General features: G+C 48.2%; 1 protein-coding gene across 1 annotated transcript; it reads right to left on the minus strand.

Annotated features, from left to right (window-relative positions):
* Positions 1–22,430: 22,430 nt before the first annotated feature.
* Positions 22,431–26,007, minus strand: LOC120916972. The gene is made up of 2 exons (XM_040327920.1): positions 22,686–26,007; positions 22,431–22,470 (listed from the first exon to the last, which is right to left on the minus strand). The coding sequence occupies exon 1, from the start codon at positions 25,548–25,550 to the stop codon at positions 22,689–22,691; it is 2,862 nt and encodes a 953-aa protein (XP_040183854.1). The 5' UTR covers positions 25,551–26,007; the 3' UTR covers positions 22,431–22,470; positions 22,686–22,688.
* Between the last annotated feature and the right edge of the window lie 427 nt (positions 26,008–26,434).

Raw genomic sequence — 26,434 nt, forward strand, 5'->3', positions numbered from 1 at the left:
CCCAAAAATGGAACTTGCGCTTTTTGGATTGCCCCTCCCCCCCTCCGATGTCACCTTTCAGGGGGAAGGAGGGAGAGCAGACACCTGTGTAATACAGGTATTTGCTCCCACTTCTGCGCATAGATCACCACGGTGATCATGATGACCTTACGCCATGTCCGGCGCCTACTCTGTCTCCTACCCCGCTGTCTTCTGGGAAACACACAGGCCCCCGAAGACAGCAGGGACCAGTGGGGATGCACAGCGCGACTCGCACATGCGCAGTAGGGAACCAGGAAGTGAAGCCGCAAGGCTTCACTTCCTGACTCCCTTACCGAAGATGGCGGCGCCTCCACCCGAGAGCCGACGCACGGATCAGCTTTGGCTGCGGACATCGCCGGCGCCCTGGACAGGTAAGTGTCCATATATTTAAAGTCAGCAGCTGCAGTATTTGTAGCTGCTGACTTTAAAATAAAATAAAAACATTTAAGTGGTTAAAGTAGCTCAGTGTTGAATAGCAAAAAATGCCCTGCTCATGAAGCAGGTAAAACCTTCCCGTGGACAAGTGGTTAATCACAGAATGACTTGAGTAGCAATAATATATATATATATATATATATATATATATATATATATATATATATATATATATATATATATATATATATAGGCCAGATTCACGTAGGAATATATTTGTTCCGGCGTAGCGTATCCTATTTACACTACACCTCCGCAACTTAGACGGGCAAGTGCAGTTTCTTTACAAAGCACTTGCTCCGTAAGTTGCGGTGGCGTAGCGAAAATTGGCCGGCGTAAGCCCGCCAAATTCAAATGTGGAAGAGGTGGGCGTGTTGTATGTAAATCAATCGTGCCCCCACGTAAATGACGCGCTTAAAGAACGGCGCATGCTCAGTATTACGTAAAAAAAATTCCCTGAGTTACGCCGGCTCAATGCCTGTGACGTGAACGTAACCTACGCACAGCCCCATTCACGTACGACTTACGTAAGAGGATACGCTTGTGCCGACGTCCACTTTGCATTGGCAGCGCCTCAAATAGCAGGGGTAACTTTACGATGGACGTAAGCCTAACGTAAACTGCGTAGCGGGCGCAAGTACGTTCGTGAATCGGCGTATCTACCTAATTTACATATTCAATGCGGAAATCAACGGAAGCGCCACCTAGCGGCCAGCGTAAATATGCACCCCAAGATACGACGGCGTAGGAGACTTACGCCGCTCGTATCTTGCCCAATTAATTCTATGAATCAGGCGCATAGATACGACGGCTCGGATTCGGACTTACGACGGCGTAAGTGGAGATACGCCGTCGTAAGTCCATCGTGAATCTGGCCCATGTATTTAACAAAAGCTGTATTCATTAAAGAAAGACATTTGAATCAGCCACCCTCTAATTCGTTGAGGAACTAGAAGTGCCAGCATGCTTCCTATACAGAACGTCAAATCATTTCCTGTTCTTTATTTCAGGTTTATTCTGACTTTCCTCCATACTAATAGAAATCCTCTGGAAGGCACAGAGCTGGCAGTTATTCTACCCAAGCGGAGTTTTCTATGATTTATCAGATCCGCACACTGCGGAAATCGTATGTGTGAATAAAATGTGTTGTGTAAACTGGCATATTGTATCTGGGTGTAAGGACGCCATTCCCCTCAGCTCCCCGGCGTCTGCCAGCGCACAGCTTTCTGCGGTCACATTTTGTATGCATGTGGCGTGGATTGCAAGTGCTAATTTTAAATCATCTCATGCAGAAAAACGTCAGGATAGAATACATATTTCCAGGGATATGATCATGCCCCAAGGAGCGCCATGTGCGCATTGGTTCTACATATTAACCACTTAAGACCCGGAACCAAAATGCAGGTAAAGGACCCGGCCAGTTTTTGGATTCGGCACTGCGTCGCTTTAACTGACAATTGCGCGGTCGTGCGACGTGGCTCCCAAACATAATTGGCATCCTTTTTTTCCCACAAATAGAGCATTATTTTGGTGATATTTGATCACCTCTGCGGTTTTTATTTTTTGCCCAATAAACAAAAATAGAGCGACATTTTTGCTCTAATAAATATCCCCCAAAAAATATAAAAAAAATTGTTTTCCTCAGTTTAGGCCGATACGTATTCTTGTACCTATTTTTGTTAAAAAAAAAAAAATCGCAATAAGCGTTTATCGGTTGGTTTGCGCAAAATTTATAGCGTTTACAAAATAGGGGATAGTTTTATTGCATTTTTATTAATATATTTTTTTTTTACTACTAATGGCGGCGATCAGCGATTTTTTTCGTGACCGCGACATTATGGTGGACACTTCGGACAATTTTGACACATTTTTGGAACAATTGTCATTTTCACAGCAAAAAAAATGCTATAAAAATGCACTGATTACTGTGAAAATGAAAATTGCAGTTTGGGAGTTAACCACTAGGGGGCTCTGAAGGGGTTAGGTGTGACCTCATATGTGTTTCTATCTGTAGGGGGGCGGGGCTGGACGTGTGACATCATTGATCGTGCTTCCCTATATCAGGGAACACAAGATCGATGACAGCGCCACAGTGAAGAACGGGGAAGGTGTGTTTACACACGGCTCTCCTCGTTCTTCAGCTCCGGGGGGCGGTCGCGGGACTCCAGCGGCGATCGGGTCCGTGGGTCCCGCGGCCCCCAGAGCTACAGACCGGGTCGCCCGCGACCCACAGCTGAGCACTTAAAGAGGACGTACAGGTACGTGCTTGTGCCCAGCCGTGCCATTCTGCCAACGTATATATGTGCAGGAGGCGGTCCTTAAGTGGTTAATGTGAAAGATGATGTTATGCCGTGAGAATCGTGATCTATCTTCTAAGCCCAAAAAAATTGTGATTCTCATTTTAGCCAGAATCGTGCAGCTGGACTACAGAGGGAGAAATTTATGAATTAGGTGGCCGTCTTAACCACTTCCGTACCGCCGCATGTATATGTACGTTGGCAGAATGGCATGGACAGGCACATTGGCGTACCTGTACGTCCCTGCCTAGACGTGGGTCGGGGGTCCGATCGGGAAACCCGCGGGGAGCGATCCGGGAAGAGGGCGCGGCTATTCCTTTCTAGCCGCCCCCTCGCGATCGGTCCCCGGAGCTGAAAAACGGAGAGAGCCATATGTAAACACGGCTTCCCCGTGCTTCACTGTGGCGGCTGCATCGATCGAGTGATCCCTTTTATAGGAAGACTCGATCGATGACGTCAGACCTACAGCCACACCCCCCTAGAGTTGTAAACACACACTAGGTGAACCCTAACTCCTACAGCGCCCCCTGTGGTTAACTCCCAAACTGCAACTGTCATTTTCACAAAAAACAATGCAATTTATATGCATTTTTTTGCTGTGAAAATGACAATGGTCCCAAAAATGTGTCAAAATTGTCCGAAGTGTCCGCCATAATGTCGCAGTCACGAAAAAAATCGCTGATCGCCGCCATTAGTAGTAAAAAAAAAAAAGAAATAATAAAACTCCCTATCCCCTATTTTGTAAACGCTATAAATTTAGCGCAAACCAATCGATAAACGCTTATTGCGATTTTTTTTACCAAAAATAGGTAGAAGAATGCGTATCGAGCTAAACTGAGGGAAAAAAATGTTTTTATATATGTTTTTGGAGGAAATTTATTATAGCAAAAAGTAAAAAATATTGAATTTTTTTCAAAATTGTCGCTCTATTTTTGTTTATAGCGCAAAAAATAAAAAACGCAGAGGTGATCAAATACCACCAAAAGAAAGCTCTATTTATGGGGAAAAAAAGGACGCCAATTTTGTTTGGGAGCCACGTCGCACGACTGCGCAATTGTCTGTTAAAGCGACGCAGTGCCGAATTGTAAAAACCCCTTGGGTCATTTAGCAGCATATTGGTCCGGTCCTTAAGTGGTTAAAGTATATTTGTCTCGTGTATTACTGCTCCTGGTTTGCACTGTATTGCTGGAGGCCAAACTTGATAAATCTCTTCCAACGCACTCAAAAACGTAACTTGAAGTGAAAGCCGGCTTTATCCCGGGATGCAGCTTGCAGAACACAATTGTCGGTGAGAGATATATATATATAACCCAAGTGGGATCCCATCAGTACATAAAACCAGAGCACCGCGATTTGTATGTAAATATCAGCGCTATCACAGAGGGAGTTTGATGTGAATGTCACAGTAAATAGAGACGTGTAAAATACAGCAAATGAAGACAAAACTCCGATATCGGCCAAATGACTCGCCCGCAACAGCTGCCTGTGAATCCATTAGGCTGCCTTTCCAATGGAGGGTTCTCTGACTCCAGCGATGTCTTCTATGAAGGAATATGTACGGTCCGAAGACGTCAAATAACTGTAATTCGGGGCCTTCAAGCAGAAGTCCACTTTAGGCTGTCAACGTAGCCTATCATTGGTTCTTCCCTTGAAGAGGGGCTGTCACCGGCATCGGCATGTAACCAAACCTGTGTGAATGACATCTATGTGAACACAGCCTGGAATGCCATTTTACCAAATTATTGGATAGCCAAGAAAATGTAGCCTGGTTATCGAGATCTCAAGTGTTACCGAAAAGGAGATAATATTTTACATTTTGGCTTCTTTTAACAAACCCCACACATGGGACTTTCAAATGAGCTGAAAAAGGAATATCCACGGCTTTTTGTCACAATGGCCCCTTTTCACAATTGCACATTATGGCGGGCTTACTTCAGGGTTCACTCTCCTTCAGCGCCGGTGTTCTGTTGAGAAGCGCCCCCCATCGCATGCGCAGGACAGAGCTGCACTCCTGCTGAGTTGCCGATCAGCTAGAGCAGGGGTCTCCAAACATTCTAAACAAAGGGCCGGTTTATTATCCATCAGACTCTTGGAGGGCCGGACTTTGGCAAGCAGGAGTGGAAATTTTCCTGGCATCATTGTTAGTAAACATCTGGTATTGGGGGGAGGAATAGTGCCCCATTGCTGGTATCATAGGGAGGAATAGTGCTCTATTAGTTGTGTCAGTGGGAGAAATGGTGCTCCATTGTTGGTGTCAGATAGCAGAATAGTGTCTCGTATCAGTGGAGGGATAGTGCCCCAAGGGCCGGATAAAGGCAAGCAAAGGGCCGCATCCGGCCCTCGGGCCGCAGTTTGGAGACCACTGAGCTAGAGTGACGTGACCAGGGCGCAAGCGCACATCGTAGGAGGTATCTCTCGATGGTAGATACCATTTCACGGGCACAATTGAAACCTATACAGACAGCAGGGGAGGAGGGAGACCGTAGTTCTCACATTGCACCTCGCTGTTGCGGGGCGGCTTTACAGTGTGCAGATGGTCCGGTCCCCCCCGCTCTTTGTACAGGTTTAAATTGTGGCTGTGAAATGGTATCTCCCTTCGAGAGATCCCTCCTACGATGTGCGCATGCGCCATGGTTACGTCAGTCCAGCTGATCGGCAAATTGGCTGTTGTGCTGTGACGTACGGCGCATGCGCAGTTCGTCCCAGGCACTATTTGATGGGGGGGCACTTCTCGACAGAACACTGGCAGCTTCACGTTCTCCCTGGATTAACAATTAGGTAAAAGATTACCTAGGTTTGCCACCTTTTCTTCAAGCCAAACCTAAAAACTTTAGCGGCCTGGGACACCTTAGAGCAGTGGTTCTCAACCATCTAGTGCCGTGACCCCTTGATAAAATTTCCCAAGTAGTGGGGACCCCTAAGAGTAAAATTATTTTCGTAGCGTAGGTTGTCAGCACCCAAGGCAAGACAAGTAATTTGCGCCCCTAACCCACAGGCATTTAGCCCTCCCCGAGTCCTTTTAATGGCAACTATAATCACAGGTAGTGTCACCCACTGTGTTTCCGACTTTGTGGTGTCTCGTAGCAGTGACACCGATGCCGAAATCAGAATATAGGGTCTCCTCCAGCCCCTCCCACTTCACATTTCTCACCAGTCAGCTGACCTCTAGTCTTTGCCCCCCCAGCCATGCCGTGAACTTAATGGGCAACTGCGAAGAGGCTGAGTGGGCGGCTGCGGGTTCCAGAAACAACCCATCTGGGTGGCCACAGGCTCCAGGGATAGCAAAAAGGCTGGGAGAGTGATGAAGGCTTCAGGAAAAGACCAGGATTCAGTGACCCCTGGCAAATCCTCATTCGACCCCCAGGTTGAGAACCACTGCCTTAGAGTAATGATGTGGTGCGCATAACGTGCCATAGCGAACAGTGGGTGTGGCCAAATTGCTCTTGCTGACTTCATCGCCCTGCCCCTCAGTGATGCTGAACCTGCCCCCAGACAGCCGCACGCGGTGTGGCTATTTTGGTTACTTGGGGAGCCACAGCCCGGTCTAAATAGTGTCCAGGTTTCAGTCTGCCTGAAACCTGGACACATGACTCGAAACCCGGACTGTACCTGTACGGGGGAATCCCGAACAGTTGGCAACCCTAACTCTCTCTACCTGATTTTATCACATTTAGTTCAGCTTTAGAACAATCCCATTGCTTTGCCCTGTCATAGTAAGGTACAGGTCCACTTTAAAATAAACTACGCGGATGAATGGAAGCACATGTGGCTATATAATAGAACACAAGCTTGGTATTTGAGGTGGGTAAGGAAAAGTGAAGTAAGGTGAATTCAGACCGATAGGAGTTATTTAAGGGCAGAATGTAAATGTAGAGCTAATGGTAGCGGAAGTTTTGTGGCCTCCCTGATTTGATTCCGATGACTCCTATCATGTCAGGAGAAGAGGATTCGGATGCAGGCAGTAAAGTCTGGCAGCTGAACACTCATTGCTCGGTCTCATCCATCTGCTTTGTCCCACTGGTGGAAAACACCCTTTCTTCAGCCTCCAGGCATGAAATCAACTTGGACAAATCCTGATTTCACCTTCCTGAGCTTCCCCACCATCTGTACAGCATGCATGAGCGGCCCGAGGCTCAGAACAATCCCCGAGCAGCGAGCGAGCGAGCCTCCTCTCTCCAGCACCGACCCCAGCGCCTTCCACTTAGCAACTTCATTAATAATGGATCACCTAAACATGGGAGTCCATCTCCCCCCTTCAACTCATTTCCCTGCCAGACAAAGGGAGTCTATGAATACCACACGGGCACAAAGGGAGAGGGCTCTGACCTGGGCAGGTCCAGGAAAACTGCACAGCTTTTTATGTAAAAATCACTTTTAATGACTGCACTGCACTCTTCTGCAACATCCTATACAGAAGAAACACCAGCTCCATATTGGTTTTCCACTTGGGACTTGAAACAAATTTTCCTGCATTTACATTTTTTTGCAACAATTCTTAAATGGGTCCATAAGAAGTGCTAAACAATGCTTAAGGACCGCCTCCTGCACATATACGTCGGCAGAATGGCAAGGCTGGGCACAAGCACGCACCTGTACGTCCTCTAAGTGCCCAGCCGTGGGTTGCGCCCACGACCCGGTCTGAAGCTCTGTGACCGCGGCCGCCGCGGACCCGATCGCCACTGGAGTCCCGCGATCGGTCCCCGGAGCTGAAGAACGAGGAGCGCTGTGATTGATCGTGTGATCCCTGATATAGGGAAAAACGATCAATGATGTCACACGTCCAGCCCCGCCCCCCTACCGTTAGAAACACATATGAGGTCACACTTAACCCCTTCAGCGCCCCCTAGTGGTTAACTCCCAAACTGCAATTGTAATTTTCACAGTAATCAGTGAATTTTTATAGCATTTTTTGCTGTGAAAATGACAATTGCCCCAAAAATGTGTCAAAATTGTCCGATGTGTCCGCCACGAAAAAAATCGTTGATCACCGCCATTGGTAGTAAAAACATTTTTTTTTTTATAAAAATCCAATAAAACGATCCCCTATTTTGTAAACACTATACATTTTGCACAAACCAATCGATAAACGCTTAGTGCGATTTTTTTTACCAAAAATAGGTAGAAGAATGCGTATCGGCCTAAACTGAGGAAAAAAATAGTTTTTTTTATATATTTTTGGGGGATATTTATTATAGCAAAAAGGAAAAAATATTGAATTTTTTTCAAAATTGTTGCTCTATTTTTGTTTATAGCGCAAAAAATAAAAATCGCAGAGGTGATCAAATACCACCAAAAGAAAGCTCTATTTGTGGGAAAAAAGGACGCCAATTTTGTTTGGGAGCCACGTCGCACGACCTCGCAATTGTCAGTTAAAGCGATGGCAGTGCCGAATCGCAAAAACTGCCCGGGTCCTTTACCTGCATTTTGGTCCGGGTCTTAAGTGGTTAGGGCATGCTAAAATTACATAAGCGCAGAGGCCATTATAGTATGCCCTAAAGTGGACTTGAAATTGAAATGTTCCATTTTATTAGGAACATTTTTTAAAGTTTATTGTGCCCAAGCAGTACCCTAAAAAAAAATACTTTTAGCCCTGAATACTTCCTAAAAAAAAAAATAGCAGAGCACTTCCTGACATGAGCCTGTGTCTAGGGACTTCTTTGTGTATAGGGCTCATGGCTGCGAGATCATCAAAGGCAGCGTTTCTCACCCCTTTTTCAGCCACGGAACCATTGAAAGTATGCAAAATCTCAAAGAATCCCTGTCTAAAATGTAAAAAAACTTAAATGTTACTTGTACTCAGAGTCTTCACTTGGAAATGCGATACCCCAACTACCAACGCCTGGGGTGTGCCTTGGCCTAGCTGGTCAGTACGCCTGAAAAGAGGGCATACCCTGAATGTATGAATATGAAAAATGTATGACGTGTATAAGTATATATATATATATGAAGGTTTGGGGGAAACGGGTGGGTGGGAACCCTGAATACGAGCCAGCGCGGGATCAGGCAGAGGAGGAGGGATATGTACCCCTCAGACTCCTCCTACAAATACAGGCCAGCCTTCTTACTTATCAATGGAAAACCTAAGCCTTGGACAAGGAACGCAACTCCCTTGATGAAATTAACTTCACTTCAGAAGTCCCACCATCACATCAGAGTCACCCTATTACATCAGAGGTCCCCCTATTACATCAGAGGTCCCCCTATTACATCAGAGGTCCTCCCATCACGTCAGAGGTCCCCCATCACATCAGAGGTTCCCCTATTACATCAGAGGTCCCCCCATCACGTCAGAGGTCCCCTTATTACATCAGAGGTTCCCCTATTACATCAGAGGTCCCCCCATCACATCAGAGGTCCCCCATCACATCAGAGGTCCCCCCATCACATCAGATGTCCCCCCCATCACACGAGGGTTCCCCCCTAATCACATCAGAGGTCAACCTATCACATCATAGGTCTTCCTATCACATCAGAGCCCTCCATTCACATCAGAGTAACCCCTTTACATCAGAGTGCCCCCATCACATCAGAGTCCCCCCCATCACATCAGAGGTCACCCTATCAAATCATAGGTCCTCCTATCACATCAGCAGCCCCTTTATCACATTAGAGCCCCCCATCACATTAGAGGCCCCCCCATCACATCAGAGGTTCCCCCATCACATTAGAGGCCCCCCATCACATCAGAGGTCCCCCCCCCATCACATCAGAGGTCCCCCCCCATCACATCAGAGGTTCCCCCCATCACATTAGAGGTTCCCCCCATCACATCAGAGGTCACCCTATCAAATCATAGGTCCTCCTATCACATCAGCAGCCCCTTTATCACATTAGAGCCCCCCATCACATTAGAGGCCCCCCCATCACATCAGAGGTTCCCCCATCACATTAGAGGCCCCCCATCACATCAGAGGTCCCCCCCATCACATCAGAGGTTCCCCCCATCACATTAGAGGTTCCCCCCATCACATCAGAGGTTACCCTATCAAATCATAGGTCCTCCTATCACATCAGCAGCCCCTTTATCACATTAGAGCCCCCCATCACATTAGAGGCCCCCCATCACATCAGAGGTTCCCCCATCACATTAGAGATTCCCCCCAAAACATCTGAGGTCACCCTATCAAATCATAGGCGCTCCTATCACATCAGCGGCCCCTTTATCACATCAAAGTTCCCCCATCACATTAGAGGTCCCCCGTCACATCAGAGGTCACTCTATCAAATCATAGGTCCTCCTATCACATCAGTGGTCCCTTTATCACACCAGAGCCCCCCATAACATCAGAGGCCCCCCATCACATCAGAGGTCACCCATCACATCAGAGGTCACCCATTACATCAGAGGTCATCATATCACATCATAGGTTCTCTTATGACATCAGCGGTCCCGTTATCACATCAGAGGTCCACCATCATATCAGAGGTCCCCCATCACATTAGAGGTTGCCCATTATATTAGAAGTCTCCCCCCCCCCCCCCCAAATCAGAATCTCCCTTCACATCAGAGTTCCCCCACCACATTTACATTTACACCTCTGAAGGCTAGCAGTTGTCTTATACAAATATGCGTAAGTCTGTAAATATGTTCTCTAAAATACAAGCTTTACTACAAATTGACTATTTCATCAACCTTTTCCCCATTAAGGGGGTTATTTACTAAAACTGGAGAGTGCAAAATCTGGTGCCAATAGAACTTTGTTTATTTTTGCGCTTCCACAAGTTTTTGCCATATTTACCGCCAATTCTTACGGCTCTTGCTTGGCGCATTTGGGAATGCCGTTAACAATGATTGGCACCCCAGGCACGACACGCCAGTGACAAAGACATCAATTACCAGAGTACTGGCACCTATATCAACAGAGAGGCCGTTTGTAAACATCACTGCTGACAATTTATTGCGCTGATTCCATTTAATTACTGCGTTCCCGGCCTTGTGGAGTAATTGTGTTTCATAAATCAATGGGTGGCCACGGCGGAAATGCCCGGTGCTCTGCAATGATCCACTTCTTGCTCCAATCGCACTTCACAGTGCTGCGACTTTCATTAAAACTCTTATTGATCCTTTAATAATTTGCCAGGGAACATTCATTACCGTGTACTAAATCTCTGAAATGGAACTAATTATTCTACAAACCTCTCCTAAAGATCATCAACAACCTTCTTTTCTAACATTTTATTCTTTTTAACATTTCTGGTATAAATTATACATTTTACCATTATTGGTTACAATTAATAAAAAAAAATATTCTCCGCTTCCCCTGGCCCCACCCACTTTTTAAAACGAATTCCACTAGTTGCTCCTCATGGGCGGTCAAAATCTAAGCCTTGATCTCTTTAGGTCAGGGATATGCAATTAGCAGACCTCCAGCTGTTGCAAAACTACAAATCCCATGAGGCATAGCAAGACTCTGACAGCCACAAGCATGACTCCCAGAGACAGAGGCATGATGGGACTTGTAGTTTTGCAACAGCTGGAGGTCCGCTAATTGCATATCCCTGCTCTAGGTCATGGGTGCTCAACCTGTGGCCCTCCAGCTGTTGCAGAACTACAAGTCCCATCATGCCTTTGGCTTTGGGAGTCATGCGTGTAACTGTCATGCCCTGTACACACGTGCGGGATTTCCGACGGGAGAAGTTCCTGTCGGAAATCCCGAGGGGAAAGCCGAGAATCTGCTTGGTAACTTTTCCCCCTACACACGGCCGGTTTTCCCGAAAGTGCAGAGGGAGGGGGAGTAGCAGTGAGCAGCCAAGGTGCGGAAGGGAAGGGAGGAGAGATGGTGACATTAAAGCGGAACTACACTGCATCTGAGTACCACAAACTCGAGCTGCAGATTAATCCTCACCATGCAGCCTCACCAGCGCCCATCAAATGCAGCCTTACCAGTGCCCATCAAATGCAGCCTTACCAGTGCCCATCAAATGCAGCCTCACCAGCGCCCATCAAATGCAGCCTCACCTGCGCCCATCAAATGCAGCCTTACCAGTGCCTATCAAATGCAGCCTCACCAGCGCCCATCAAATGCAGCCTCACCAGTGCCCATCAAATGCAGCCTCACCAGCGCCCATAAAATGTAGTCTCACCAGCGCCCATCAAATGCAGCCTCACCAGCGCCCATCAAATGTAGTCTCACCAGCGCCCATCAAATGTAGTCTCACCAGCGCCCATCAAATGTAGTCTCACCAGCGCCCATCAAATGCAGCCTTACCAGCCCCCATCAAATGTAGTCTCACCAGCGCCCATCAAATGCAGCCTCACCAGCGCCCATCAAATGCAGCCTCACCAGCGCCCATCAAATGCAGCCTCACCAGCGCCCATCAAATGTAGTCTCACCAGCGCCCATCAAATGCAGCCTCCTCAGCGCCCATCAAATGTAGTCTCACCAGCGCCCATCAAATGCAGCCCCACCAGCGCCCATCAAATGCAGCCTCACCAGCGCCCATCAAATGCAGCCTCACCAGCGCCCATCAAATGCAGTCTCACCAGCGCCCATCAAATTTAGTCTCACCAGCGCCCATCAAATGCAGCCTCACCAGCGCCCATCAAATGCAGCCTCACCAGCGCCCATGAAATGTAGTCTCACCAGCGCCCATCAAATGCAGCCTCACCAGCGCCCATCAAATGCAGCCTCACCAGCGCCCATCAAATGCAGCCTCACCAGCGCCCATGAAATGTAGTCTCAACAGCGCCCATCAAATGCAGCCTTACCAGCCCCCATCAAATGCAGCCTCACCAGCGCCCATGAAATGCAGTCTCACCAGCGCCCATCAAATGTAGTCTCACCAGCGCCCATCAAATGCAGCCTCACCAGCGCCCATCAAATGCAGCCTCACCAGCGCCTATCAAATGCAGCCTCACCCGCACCCATTAAATGCAGCCTCACCCGCACCCATTAAATGCAGCCTCACCAGCGCCCATCAAATGCAGCCTCACCAGCGCCCATCAAATGCAGCCTCACCAGCGCCCATCAAATGCAGCCTCACCAGCGCCCATCAAATGCAGCCTCACCAGCGCCCATCAAATGCAGCCTCACCAGCACCCATCAAATGCAGCCTCACCAGCGCCCATCAAATGCAGCCTCACCAGCGCCCATCAAATGCAGCCTCACCAGCGTCCATCAAATGCAGCCTCACCAGCGCCCATCAAATGTAGTCTCACCAGCGCCCATCAAATGCAGCCTCCTCAGCGCCCATCAAATGTAGTCTCACCAGCGCCCATCAAATGCAGCCCCACCAGCGCCCATCAAATGCAGCCTCACCAGCGCCCATCAAATGCAGCCTCACCAGCGCCCATCAAATGTAGTCTCACCAGCGCCCATCAAATGTAGTCTCACCAGCGCCCATCAAATGCAGCCTTACCAGCCCCCATCAAATGTAGTCTCACCAGCGCCCATCAAATGCAGCCTCACCAGCGCCCATCAAATGTAGTCTCACCAGCGCCCATCAAATGCAGCCTCCTCAGCGCCCATCAAATGTAGTCTCACCAGCGCCCATCAAATGCAGCCCCACCAGCGCCCATCAAATGCAGCCTCACCAGCGCCCATCAAATGCAGCCTCACCAGCGCCCATCAAATGTAGTCTCACCAGCGCCCATCAAATGCAGCCTCACCAGCGCCCATCAAATGCAGCCTCACCAGCGCCCATCAAATGTAGTCTCACCAGCGCCCATCAAATTTAGTCTCACCAGCGCCCATCAAATGCAGCCTCACCAGCGCCCATCAAATGCAGCCTCACCAGCGCCCATCAAATGTAGTCTCACCAGCGCCCATCAAATGCAGCCTCACCAGCGCCCATCAAATGCAGCCTCACCAGCGCCCATCAAATGCAGCCTCACTAGCGCCCATCAAATGTAGTCTCACCAGCGCCCATCAAATGTAGTCTCACCAGCGCCCATCAAATGCAGCCTCACCAGCGCCCATCAAATGCAGCCTCACCAGCGCCTATCAAATGCAGCCTCACCCGCACCCATTAAATGCAGCCTCACCCGCACCCATTAAATGCATACTCACCAGCGCCCATCAAATGCAGCCTCACCAGCGCCCATCAAATGCAGCCTCACCAGCGCCCATCAAATGCAGCCTCACCAGCGCCCATCAAATGCAGCCTCACCAGCACTCATGAATGAATGTTTGCTTACTTCCATTCATTCAGGAGTCGGAACACAGACGCAGTCCTCCGCCGTCCTATGTCCCTGGTAATGAAGGGGGGTGAAGTTTCTGATGAACCAACCAAAACCTGAGCGGTGAGAGTGGCCCTGTCAGCATCCCCTGAAAGCGGGAAAACCGTCAGCCGAACGACGACTGCATCCAATCATCTGCCGTCACTGTTCAGGTATTCTGACAGCCGCAGGTGCTGCCTGTGTGGATACAATCGCCGGCAACAGCTCTGTATTTAGTAACAGTTCCCTGAATTTTAATTAGACTCGAGTTATTTAAGGCAAAGAAAATAGAATTTTTGTCTTTAAATTTCTCTATCATAAGGGACAGCTTTCTAATGCTCCATAAACATTAAAAACCAATTGCACTCTCACTGTGGACCTCAATGGAATAAAGATGATTTGCATATTATCATTAACGTTTAAGATCTTCAAAGAAACAACGGAGCGCACGAAAAGCACCAGGAAATTTTACTCTGCAAAGTGCCGATTCAATTAAAGGCTTAAATCTTTGTGCCGCAATGTAATTATGTTCAAGAAGGCCAAGTTTATACATTTTCTAAAAGTAAAAGAAGGAAAGCGCCTGTTTCTTGGGAGAAGATTCCTTTTTCATCCCTGATTTAGACATTTCATTCTGGCTTTGAAATTCACATTAAAAGAGTAATCTACCTAGATAAAGATCATTCTGTTGTGGGTGGAGCTTGTTGGATAACTTAGATCCCGCCTCCACAGCTCCCATCTCTCTATAATATATTCTCTAAATATATATATATATACGACAAAAAAAATACTAGCAGGGATGGTAGGAGGACCTTATAATGGGCACAGCAGGTGTGTAGAGCCGGGAACTCAGTATAGGGATGATGGGAGTCCCAATTAATGGGCACAGCAGGCATGCAAGGATGATGTGCAGAGCCTGAAACTCAGCACAGGGATGGTGGGAACCCCTCATAATGGGCACAGCGGGTGTACAGACCCGGGAACCTAGCAGATGGATGGTGGGGACCCCTCATAATGGGCACATCGTGTGTACAGACCTGGAAACTCAGACCAAGTATAGTGGGAACCCCTCATAATGGGCACAGTAGGTGTACAGACCCAGAACTCAGCACAGGGATGGTGGGAACCCCTCATAATGGGCACAGCGGGTGTACAGACCCGGGAACTCAGCACAGGGATGGTGGGAACCCCTCATAATGGGCACAGCGGGTGTACAGACCCGGGAACCTAGCAGATGGATGGTGGGGACCCCTCATAATGGGCACATCGTGTGTACAGACCTGGAAACTCAGACCAAGTATAGTGGGAACCCCTCATAATGGGCACAGTAGGTGTACAGACCCAGAACTCAGCACAGGGATGGTGGGAACCCCTCATAATGGGCACAGCGGGTGTACAGACCCGGGAACTCAGCACAGGGATGGTGGGAACCCCTCATAATGGGCACATCGTGTGTACAGACCTGGAAACTCAGACCAGGGATAGTGGGAACCCCTCATAATGGGCACAGCGGGTGTACAGACCTGGGAACTCAGCACAGGGATGGTGGAACCCCTCATAATGGGCACAGCAGGTGTACAGACCTGGGAACTCAGCACAGGGATGGTGGAACCCCTCATAATGGGCACAGCGGGAGTACAGACCCGGGAACTCAGCACAGGGATGTTGGAAACCCCTCATAATGGGCACAGCGGGAGTACAGACCCGGGAACTCAGCACAGGGATGTTGGAAACCCCTCATAATGGGCACAGCGGGAGTACAGACCTGGGAACACAGCACAGGGATGGTGGGAACCCCTCATAATTGGCACAGCGGGTGTGTACAGACCCAGGAACCTAGCAGATGGATGGCAATGACCCCTCATAATGGGCACATCGTGTGTACAAACCCGGGAACTCAGACCAAGGATAGTGGGAACCCCTCATAATGGGCACAGCAGGAGTACAGACCTGGGAACTCAGCACAGGGATGTTGGGAACCCCTCATATTGGGCACAGTAGGTGTACAGACCTGGGAACTCAGCAAATTTTTTCACAGATCTCATGCTTTCCAGCCTGGAGGAGAGATGTGCGGTCTTATTGACCCCGCATCTCTCCATAAAGAGGACCTGTCACACACATTTCCTATTACAAGGGATGTTTACATTCCTTGTAATAGGAATAAAAGTGATAAAAATTTTTTTTTTAAAAAAAGTGTAAAAAAATAAATAAATAAGTAAAAACAAAACAAAAAAAAAAAAAATTAAAACGCCCCTGCACCCGGTAGCTTACGCGCAGAAGCGAACGCACATGCAAGTCCCGCCGACATATGTAAACGCTGTTTGAACCACATATGCGAAGTATCGCCGCGTGCGTTAGAGTGCCAGCAACAATTCTAGCACTAGATCTCCTCTGTAAATCTAAACTGGTAACCTGTAAAAAAAGTCAAAGCGTTGCCTATGGAGATTTTTAAGTACCGAAGTTTGGCGCCATTCCATGAGTGTGCGCAATTTTAAAGCGTGACATGTTAGGTATCTATTTACTCGGTGTAACATAATCTTTCATATTTTACAAAAAAATTGGGCTAACTTTACTGTTTTGTTATTCTTTTAAATTCATGAATTTTTTTTTCAAAAAAAAAAGCATTCGAAAAATGATTGCGCAAATACCGTGCAAGATAAAAGTTGCATGGACCGCCATTTTATTCCCTAGGGTGTCTGCTAAAAAAAACATATATATTGGGGTAGATTCATAGAGCAATTGCGTCTGCGTAACCATAGTTACACAGCGCAATTGCTTACTTGCCCCGGCGTATCGAATGCTCCTGATTCAGGAACCTCGATACGCCGACTGCAGCCTAAGATATGACTGGCATAAGGCTCCTTATGCCGTCATATCTTAGGCTGCCATCTTACGCAGGCCGCTAGGTGGCGTTCCCATTGTGGTCAGCGTAGAGTATGCAAATTGCATACTAACGCCGATTCACAACCGTACGCGTGCCCTGCGTACGCAGTTTACGTCGTTTGCGTACGTCGGTTTTTGCGTAAGGCTGCCCATGCTATTAGCAGGGGCAGCCAATGCTACTTATACCCGTCGTTCCCGCGTCGCGAAATTTGAAAATTCCGTCGTTTGCGTAAGTGAATCGTGAATGGCGCTGGACGCCATTCACGTTCACTTTGAAGCAAATGACGTCCTTGCGACGTCATTTACCGCAATGCACGTCGGGAAAGTTTCCCGACGGAGCATGCGCACTACGCTTGGCGCGGGAACGCGCCTAATTTAAATGATCCACACCCCCTACGGGATCATTTAAATTGCGCGCTCTTACGCCGGGGATTTTTCAGGTGCGCCCACGCAATTTACGGAGCTACTGCTCCGTGAATCGAGCGTAGCGCAGGTAATTAAAAAAATTGCGCAAATGTACCTGAATCTACCCCAATGTTTGGGGATTCTGTGTAATTTTCTAGCAAAAGAATGATGATTTGTACATGTAGGAGAGAAGTGCCAGGATAGGCCCAGTATGGAGGTGGGTATAAAAGCCCGGTATTGAGGTGGGTATAAAAGCCCGGTATTGAGGTGGGCATAGAAGCCCGGGATTGAGGTGGGCATAAAAGCCCGGTATTGAGGTGGGCATAAAAGCCCGGTATTGAGGTGGGTATAAAAGCCCGGTATTGAGGTGGGCATAAAAGCCCGGTATTGAGGTGGGTATAAAAGCCCGGTATTGAGGTGGGCATAAAAGCCCGGTATTGAGGTGGGTATAAAAGCCCGGTATTGAGGTGGGTATAAAAGCCCGGTATTGAGGTGGGTATAAAAGCCTGGTATTGAGGTGGGTATAAAAGCCCGGTATTGAGGTGGGTATAAAAGCCCAGTATTGAGGTGGGCATAAAAGCCCGGTATTGAGGTGGGTATAAAAGCCCGGTATTGAGGTGGGTATAAAAGCCCGGTATTGAGGTGGGTATAAAAGCCCGGTATTGAGGTGGGTATAAAAGCCCGGTATTGAGGTGGGCATAAAAGCCCGGTATTGAGGTGGGTATAAAAGCCCGGTATTGAGGTGGGTATAAAAGCCCAGTATTGAGGTGGGCATAAAAGCCCGGTATTGAGGTGGGTATAAAAGCCCGGTATTGAGGTGGGTATAAAAGCCCGGTATTGAGGTGGGTATAAAAGCCCGGTATTGAGGTGGGTATAAAAGCCCGGTATTGAGGTGGGCATAAAAGCCCGGTATTGAGGTGGGTATAAAAGCCCGGTATTGAAGGGGTTAACAACCATCCCACTGCAAAAGAGAAAGATAACAAATGTTTTATAAACAATCTTTTTCTAAGCGTATAATCCCTTTGTATTGAATGTTAAGGTCTGTGTATGCATCAGAAAACTGCGGTCCTGAACTCATTATCATGACAGTAACTTACTGAAATGTCAGACGGCTAATGAAGGAAAACAGCGATGCATGCAAAAGGCCTTTCCTATCTGATCTCCGAAGAATAGAATGAAGGGGGCATCCTCTCCTCTCCTGACATTCAGAGCGGGGATTCACATTAATTAAGACCCCGAGTCTTGTTCCTGCCGAGGTCTTGTTTTTGAAAGAAGAAGCCACTATTTGGTGGCATTTTCACTTATTCGATGCCTGGAAATATGAAGCTGTTCCCAAATTTTCCAGTATAAGGGCCACATCATACATTTTACGAATATTCGCCGGTCACTAAAAAATCTGTTTGAATGAACGAATGAATACAATTTAAACGTATGAATGTGTTTCATCTGGAGATTTGTTTGTAATCAGCATGATAGGATTCAGAACAACAGAGAAAGAACTTCAGAATAACCAAATATAAAGGGGGGCACTGATGGGGATTCTGATAGAAGGAGGGACTCTGATCTGGATATGGGGATTCTGATGTAAGGAGGGACTCTGATCTGGATATGGGGATTCTGATGTAAGGAGGGACTCTGATCTGGTTATGGGGATTCTGATAGAAGGAGGGACTCTGATCTGGATATGGGGATTCTAATAGAAGGAGGGACTCTGATCTGGATATGGGGATTCTAATAGAAGGAGGGACTCTGATCTGGATATGGGGATTCTGATAGAAGGAGGGACTCTGATCTGGATATGGGGATTCTAATGTAAGGTGAGGAGTGGACTCTGATGGGAACTCCCATGTAAGGGAGGGGATGCTGATGGGGACTCTGATGTAGGGGGTAGAGCACGATTCTGGATAAAATTAGAATCGCAATTTCACCTCTGGACCACTTTACATTACACAGCACCCTGCACCTCTGGACCCCTTTACATTACACAGCACCCTGCACCTCTGGACCCCTTTACATTACATAGCACCCTGGACCCCTTTACATTACACAGCACCCTGCACCCTGGACCCCTTTACATTACACAGCACCCTGCACCTCTGGACCCCTTTACATTACACAGCACCCTGCACCTCTGGACCCCTTTACATTACACAGCACCCTGCACCTCTGGACCCCTTTACATTACATAGCACCCTGAACCCTTTTACATTACACAGCACGCTGCACCTATGGATCCCTTTACATTACATAGCCCCCCACAGTTTGTTACACAGACACCCCCTAACAGTTCTGGACCCCCTGCATGTTACACTGGAGGGAGACGTGACATGTGGCCCGCCGCGGGCCGTCGCAGGCCACTGCAGCCTGCGGGCCTCCGCGGTCCACCTGGCATATGCCCGGGATGCCCTATGGCCAGTCCGGGGCCTGCCCTAGGTACATAATGGCTGTTTGCCCTCCAGTTGACTAATAAAGCCTTTGAACTCCTTCGGTGTTTGCTGTGATCTATTACTCAAATCCAAGATGGCGGCACTGGTGACCCCCCCCCCCCCCAGCAAGCAGAACAAAATCTGTGGGCTGAGAGAAGACATTGATATCTCATTTTTAAAAGTCAGCATCCACAGTATTTGTAGCTGCCGGCATTTCTTTCTTTTTTTTTAAACAAAGGCGAAGTTCCTCTTTAAGTTGTCACCCATAAATGTTGTTTTATGATTGGTAAAGACAATCGGACGCTGTGAAGTCATGACGCCTACAACAAGATAATTAATCACCCCAGTAATTCAAGGTGCTGCCTGTCAGTTGTTGGATTGTGTCTTCCATACACAAGACATGTTCTTTCCCGGCTCAGCGGGTAACCTATATATATATAACACGTTAGAGAGGCAATATTTTATGGTAATGGCGAGGTGTTTATGAATCATCAAGCATCATGATCAAAGAAGGAAACTGCTATACGGGGGATGAATAATGGATGAAGAATATGCAAATATACATCTAATTATATGCTTGCTGCGCAGATTACTAATTCCCAAAGTAAAATTTTGCACAACACAGAACTGCCTTTATTTTTAATTATCCAGGCGTAGCAAAGACGAGCGATCTGACAGATTGTCCGTTTACTTAAAAGCTGCTAAATATAGTTCCACCCACTAAACAAGTAAAAGATTACATACCCGTATCTCAAGTTTTAACCCTTACACATGAAAGGACACACACACATTGAATCAGACTATGAAAAGAAGGCCGTGTACCAGTTTACTTCATGGGCAGCGGGTATTGCCACAATCGATCCTTCTCCCGGGAAAAGAAAATTGACCTCCATCCTCCCCCTTGCAATTTTTTTTCGGTTTCCAGATACATACTCCTCTTTTGGACACTGAGAGGCAAGGATGGACTGGCCATTGGGACTACAGGGAGTTTCCCGGTGGGCCGATGGCTCAGTGGGCCAGCCTCAGTGACGGGACCCCCGCCCTCCTCCGCTCCTCTGTCTCTCCCTTCCCGCAGCGCTCACCTTTGGGGAACAGAGAAGCAGGGGGAGGACCAGAGGAGCAGGGGGACAACAGAGGAGCATGGGGGGAGGGGACAGACAGCTGACTCAACAGCTATGGCCTGGGAGTTTCTCACTTCTGCCTAATCTTGTCCTATAAGGGGGGGGGGGGGCACCGAACTGATTCTTTGTCCCGGGTGAAATAATGTCTAGCTTCCCCACTGGTACTGCCTATAAAAGAGTACCAGTACCAGCCGTTCTACTCTAATAAAGTAGAACGGCTAGTGAAGGGGGAGAGGGGGCTTGGGTGGCCGGGGGGGGGTGCAGGAGTTGTCCGGCCGACCTGTGAGAGACCTGTCAAAGTGGGCCAGTCTGCATGAAGTCCAGGGCCAAATTTTTGTCCCAGTCCAGCCCTGCTGAGAGGACCCTGTCCTAATAGGAAGAGCCCATGTCACTGATAAAATGTCGAACCCAGCAGAATATCCCATCAACTGTTGCAGAAAACCATGCGCACCGCGTCACCTGCGCATGCGCAGTGCCTTATCACTGACGTCAGGACACTGCATGTTGGCCCGCTTGCTACACCCCCCACTAGGCCGTAATGAGCATGCAGTCAGAAGGCGGCAGCAGACATCTTTTTACACCCACCTAAGGCCCCTTTCACACGGGGCGGATCAGTAATGCTCCGTCGCTCCGTTGATCCCCGCTGAGCCGGCGGATGACAGGGCGGTCCCCGCACACTGTGCAGGGACCGCACTGTCTTTTCTCCGCTCTCCCCTATGGGGGGGATCGGATGAACACAGACCGTCTGTCCGTGTTCACCCGATCCGATAGACGGATGGAAAAGTAGGTTTTTCCTCCGTCACACTTTGGCGGATCGGAGCGGGTCGGATGTCACCGCTGACATCTGCGGCTCCAAAGAGGAGCATGGAGCGCCCGTTCAGGTCCGCCTAAAAAACTGGCAGGCGGCCCGTGTGAAAGAGCCCTTGCATTCCACACTTATTTTTAACAGTAAACTCAGCTTATATCGTGCAAAACAGTATTTAGAAGTCCGTGGCACCGTTTTAATGTTGAAATTTAAAAGCAGCGGAAATCCTGCAGATCTGACATGTTTGCTGAGCCGACAGAACACTGCTTCTTAAAAGTCATCACACCCAGTATTTTTTTTTTTTGGTGCGGGTAAACAGTAATCTGGCCTATTTATTAATCGCCTATAGACTTCACTTTAATCACTCTAATCTTACTGCTCCTGGTACATAAACTGAACGTTTATTCCGGCAAGTAAATTCAGGCGGCCCAGGAAATAATAACAATTATGGATATAAAGACATTTTTCTGCGGTTATCCACCACCAGTTTTTATAAATCCTCCTCAGAAACACCAGGTTTTATAATTGAGAATGAATGTTATGATTAAACTTGGCCGGTTTCACGTGGCGCAGGAGAACGGTGAGACGGCGGAGATCAATAAGACCGCGCAGCGTTCCCGCCAACCCACTAATCTCTCATCCTCATGAATAATTCAGGTCATCGGGCTCCTGAGCTGTCACTTTAAAGGTTAGATGAAACGCACATTAATCTGTGGAAATAAGTGGAAAATGTCTTTCTTTTTTTTTCTTTTTTGAGCAAAAAATGGAGTTACACTTACCGGTAACGTCCTTTCCAGTAGTCTTTCAGGACAGCCACAACTTGAGAGATAGGCTCCTCCTCTTCCTTAGGAAACACTGCCCAGCCTTTAAAATCTCTCCTCCCCCTGCTAGACCTCAGTTTTTATACGAGCACTCCGGTCCGCTGGGGAGACACAAGAACATGTTAGTAATCCATAGTTAACACATCAATATCATACTATGTTCCTGGATTAGAACCCCTTCTTCTTACTTTTCGGGAGGGTAACTAGGGCTGTCCTGAAAGACTACTGGAAAGGACGTTACCGGTAAGTGTAACTCCATTTTTCCCTATCCGTCTTTCAGGACAGCCACAACTTGAGAGGATAATCGAGTACTTACAATTTAGGGTGGGACCACGGCTTGCAAGACTTTTCTCCCAAAGGCTTGTTCACCTGCTGACACCAGATCTACTCTGTAATGCTTGATGAAAGTGGCGTAGCTGGACCAAGTTGCGGCTTTGCATATTTGATCTGGCGTCGCTCCAGCCCTTTCAGCCTGAGAAGTAGCCACCGCCCGAGTAGAGTGTGCCTTAATTCCTGTAGGGACTTCCCTACCAGATAAGGAGTAAGCCTGCCCAATAACTAGTCTGAGCCACCTAGCAATAGTGCGCCGAGACGCTTTCTGTCCCTTTCTGGTCCCAGAAAACAAAACGAACAAAGAGTCTGACTTCCTAAAAGCTCGAGTCAGCTCCAAGTACTGTAGGATACATCTCCTAACATCTAGTGTACTGAACTTAAATTCCCTTTCACCAGAGGGATTGGAACAAAATGAGGGTAATACCACCTCCTGGCTTCTATGGAACTTGGAAGCCACTTTCGGAAGGAAGGCCGGATCGGTTTTAAAAACAACTCGATCCGGGAAAATTACACAAAAAGGAGGACGAATGGACAGGGCTTCCAATTCACTGACCCTCCTGGCAGTAGTCACTGCAACTAAAAAGACTGTTTTAAATGTTAGATCCTTTAAAGAACACTTGTCTAAGGGTTCAAAGGGCAACCCTGTTAGCACCTGTAAAACTAATGATAGATCCCACTTGGGGAAGGAAGGTCCCTGGGAAGGTTTCTGTCTGGACAAAGCCCTAAAGAACCTGATGACCCAGGGATTGGATGCTAGAGGGCTCTCTAGAAACACACTGAGTGCTGAGACCTGGCCTTTAAGGGTACTCACTGACAAGCCTTTATCCGCTCCGCACTGGAGAAATTCCAGAACGGACTTGTGGCTTTGTGTTGGAAAGGAAAATTCCTGGCACCAAGTATTAAAACGAATCCAAACTTTTCTATAAATAGAACGTGTCTCCTTCTTCCTACTGTCAAGAAGGGTGGCAGTCAGTTTGTCCGAAAAACCTTTGGACCTCAGCAAGGACTCCTCAGTAACCACGCCGCGAGGTTCCATCTGTGTACCTGAGGGCACAGTACTGGACCCTGCGAGAGGAGATCCTCTCGAAGAGGAAGAAAAAGAGGGGGTTCTGTGGTCAGTTGCTTGAGAACCGAAAACCAAGCCCTCTTGGGCCAGTGGGGTGCCACAAGGATAAGTGAGGTGTTCTCCAGCTGAAATTTTCTCAGGACCAGTGGCAGAAGAGCTGGGGGTGGGAAGGCGTAACAAATCCCGAAGCGCCAGCTCTGGGATAGGGCATCTATCCCTCTTGCTCCCTCTCCCCTGCCCCGAGAGAAAAACCAATGTGTTTTTGTGTTCTCCCTGGAAGCGAAGAGATCTATCTCCGGAGACCCCCATCTCTTGACCAAAAGATGGAAGACCTCCTGATTGAGGGACCACTCGTCTTCCCTCAGTTGACTTCGACTGAGGAAATCCGCTGTACTGTTTTCTATCCCCTTTAGAAAAACTGCTGATAAGGACAGGGTGTTTGTTTCGGCCCAGCGAAAGATTCTTGTTGTTATGGCCGACAGGGCTACACACCTGGTGCCACCCTGCTTGTTTACATAGGCCACGGCCGACGCATTGTCTGACCTCACTTGGACGTGGTGTCCTCGAAGTCTCTCCTGAAAGAAGATGAGAGCTAAACCGATCGCCCTCAGCTCCTTCCAGTTGGAGGAATGTTTCAGCTCTGCCACTTCCCAAACACCCTGTGCTGGAAGTACCCCCAGGTGAGCCCCCCAACCTCTGCCGCTGGCGTCTGTGGTGACGATCAATGGAGACCGGATATGCCATAGACGACCCTGTGACAGATTGGTGATCTTTCTCCACCACCAGAGGGATCTCTTTACCTGACTTGGGACCTGTACCAGAACGTCTAGGTGTTCTGAGCTGTGGTCCCAGATTCTGAGTACAAAGGCCTGCAGGGCCCGAAAGTGAATCCCTGCCCACTGGACTGCCGGTAGAGTGGAAGTTAACAGTCCTAGTGTTGACATCAGGAATCTGATTGAAACCTGATGGCTGCCCTGGAGGGCAGATACTGACTTTTCTAATTTTAGAGCCTTCTCTAATGGAAGGAAGACCCTTAGCAGGGTGGAGTCCAGGGTGTACCCTAAATAAGGAATGCGCTGCGATGGTATTAGACTGGATTTTTCCAGGTTTAATAGCCAACCTAGGTCCATAAGGGTCTTTTTGGTTAGTTCCAGGTCCCTGGAGACTTGTTCCGGAGAGGCTGCAAAAAGAAGCAGGTCGTCCAGGTACGCTATTATACCCACTCCCTGAAGACGCAGAAAAGCTATTGGTTCCGCCAGGACCTTTGTGAACACGCGGGGTGAGGAGGATAGACCGAATGGCAAGGCCTGGAACTGTAGGTGCACCACCGAAGTTCCCAAGTCTATCGCTAGCCGTAGAAACTCCTGAGACCCCTCTGCAATGGGTACGTGCAGGTACGCGTCCCTGAGGTCCAGGGAGACCATAAAGCAATTCTGTGGTAAGAGGGCCCTTACCGTGAAAATTGACTCCATACGGAATCTTTTGTATGTTACTGACTTGTTCAGCGGTTTCAGGTTTAGGATTAACCTGTACTTGCCAGAGGGTTTCTTTACCACGAAAACGTGGGAGTAAAACCCTCTTTCCTCCTCTCCTTTTGGGACTCTGCAAACAACATTTTGGACCTCCAGATCCCTCAAGGCCCCCACTAGAGCTTCTGCCTTTTCCTTGGCTCTGGGGAGCTGAGTGACCAGGTACCTCTGTGGCGGAAGGCATGAGAACTCTAGGGAATACCCCCTTCTCACTATCGCCAATACGTACCTGTTTGGGGAAAAAGACTCCCATTGTGGAAGGAAGGCCCCCAACCTTCCCCCCACTCTGATCTGGGAGTCATTGTTTTTTGGGGGGCTGGTCAGGTGGGCGAAAAATCGCTCCTCTTCCCCTACCCCTAGGTGTCCAGATCCTTTTTTGAGTCTCTGGTTTCGGAACCCCTGTTTGTCTTTGGGGACGAAACCCTCTTCCTTTTTGTGGAGCTTTACGTTTAAAAGGAAAAGATTTTTTCTTATCCGCCGTGCGGTCTAAGACTGACTCCAGGTCAGGACCAAATAGAAGGTCTCCTGTAAAGGGAATCCCACATAACTTAGACTTGGACGCAATGTCTCCTGACCAAGTCTTGAGCCAGAGAGCTCTTCTGGCAGAATTAGCCAGGGCTGCTGACCTGGCTGACATGCGGACGGATTCTGCTGAGGCATCCGCAATGTAGGCTACCCCTTTTAAAATTGTGGGGAAGGAAGCCAAAATAGTGCCTCAATATGTTCTTGGATCTTTGAGAGCCAGTGTTCTAAATTACGGGCCACTACTGTAACTGCTAATTCTGGTTTTAAATTGCCAATTATGGACTCCCATGCTTTTTTTAACAATGAGTCCATTCTCTTATCCATAGCATCCGTCAGGTTGCCCATATCCTCAAATGCTAAATCAGTCTTTTTAGAGACTTGTGAAAAGGCCGCATCTAACTTAGGGTTCTTATTCCAAACAGACGTGGAATCTTCCGCAAAGGGAAACCTTCTCTTAAGGGATTGAGAAAAGAAAGGCTTTCTTTCAGGGTCCTGCCACTCCTTCTTAACAGTATCAATCAGAAGATCGTGTACTGGGAAAACCCTGCCCTTGTGTTCCCCTAGACCTTTGTACATCTGGTCATGGAGACTAAGAGGTTTGATATCCGTGTG

This window comes from Rana temporaria, chromosome 11, assembly GCF_905171775.1.
Source record: "Rana temporaria chromosome 11, aRanTem1.1, whole genome shotgun sequence".
NCBI lineage: Eukaryota > Metazoa > Chordata > Amphibia > Anura > Ranidae > Rana > Rana temporaria.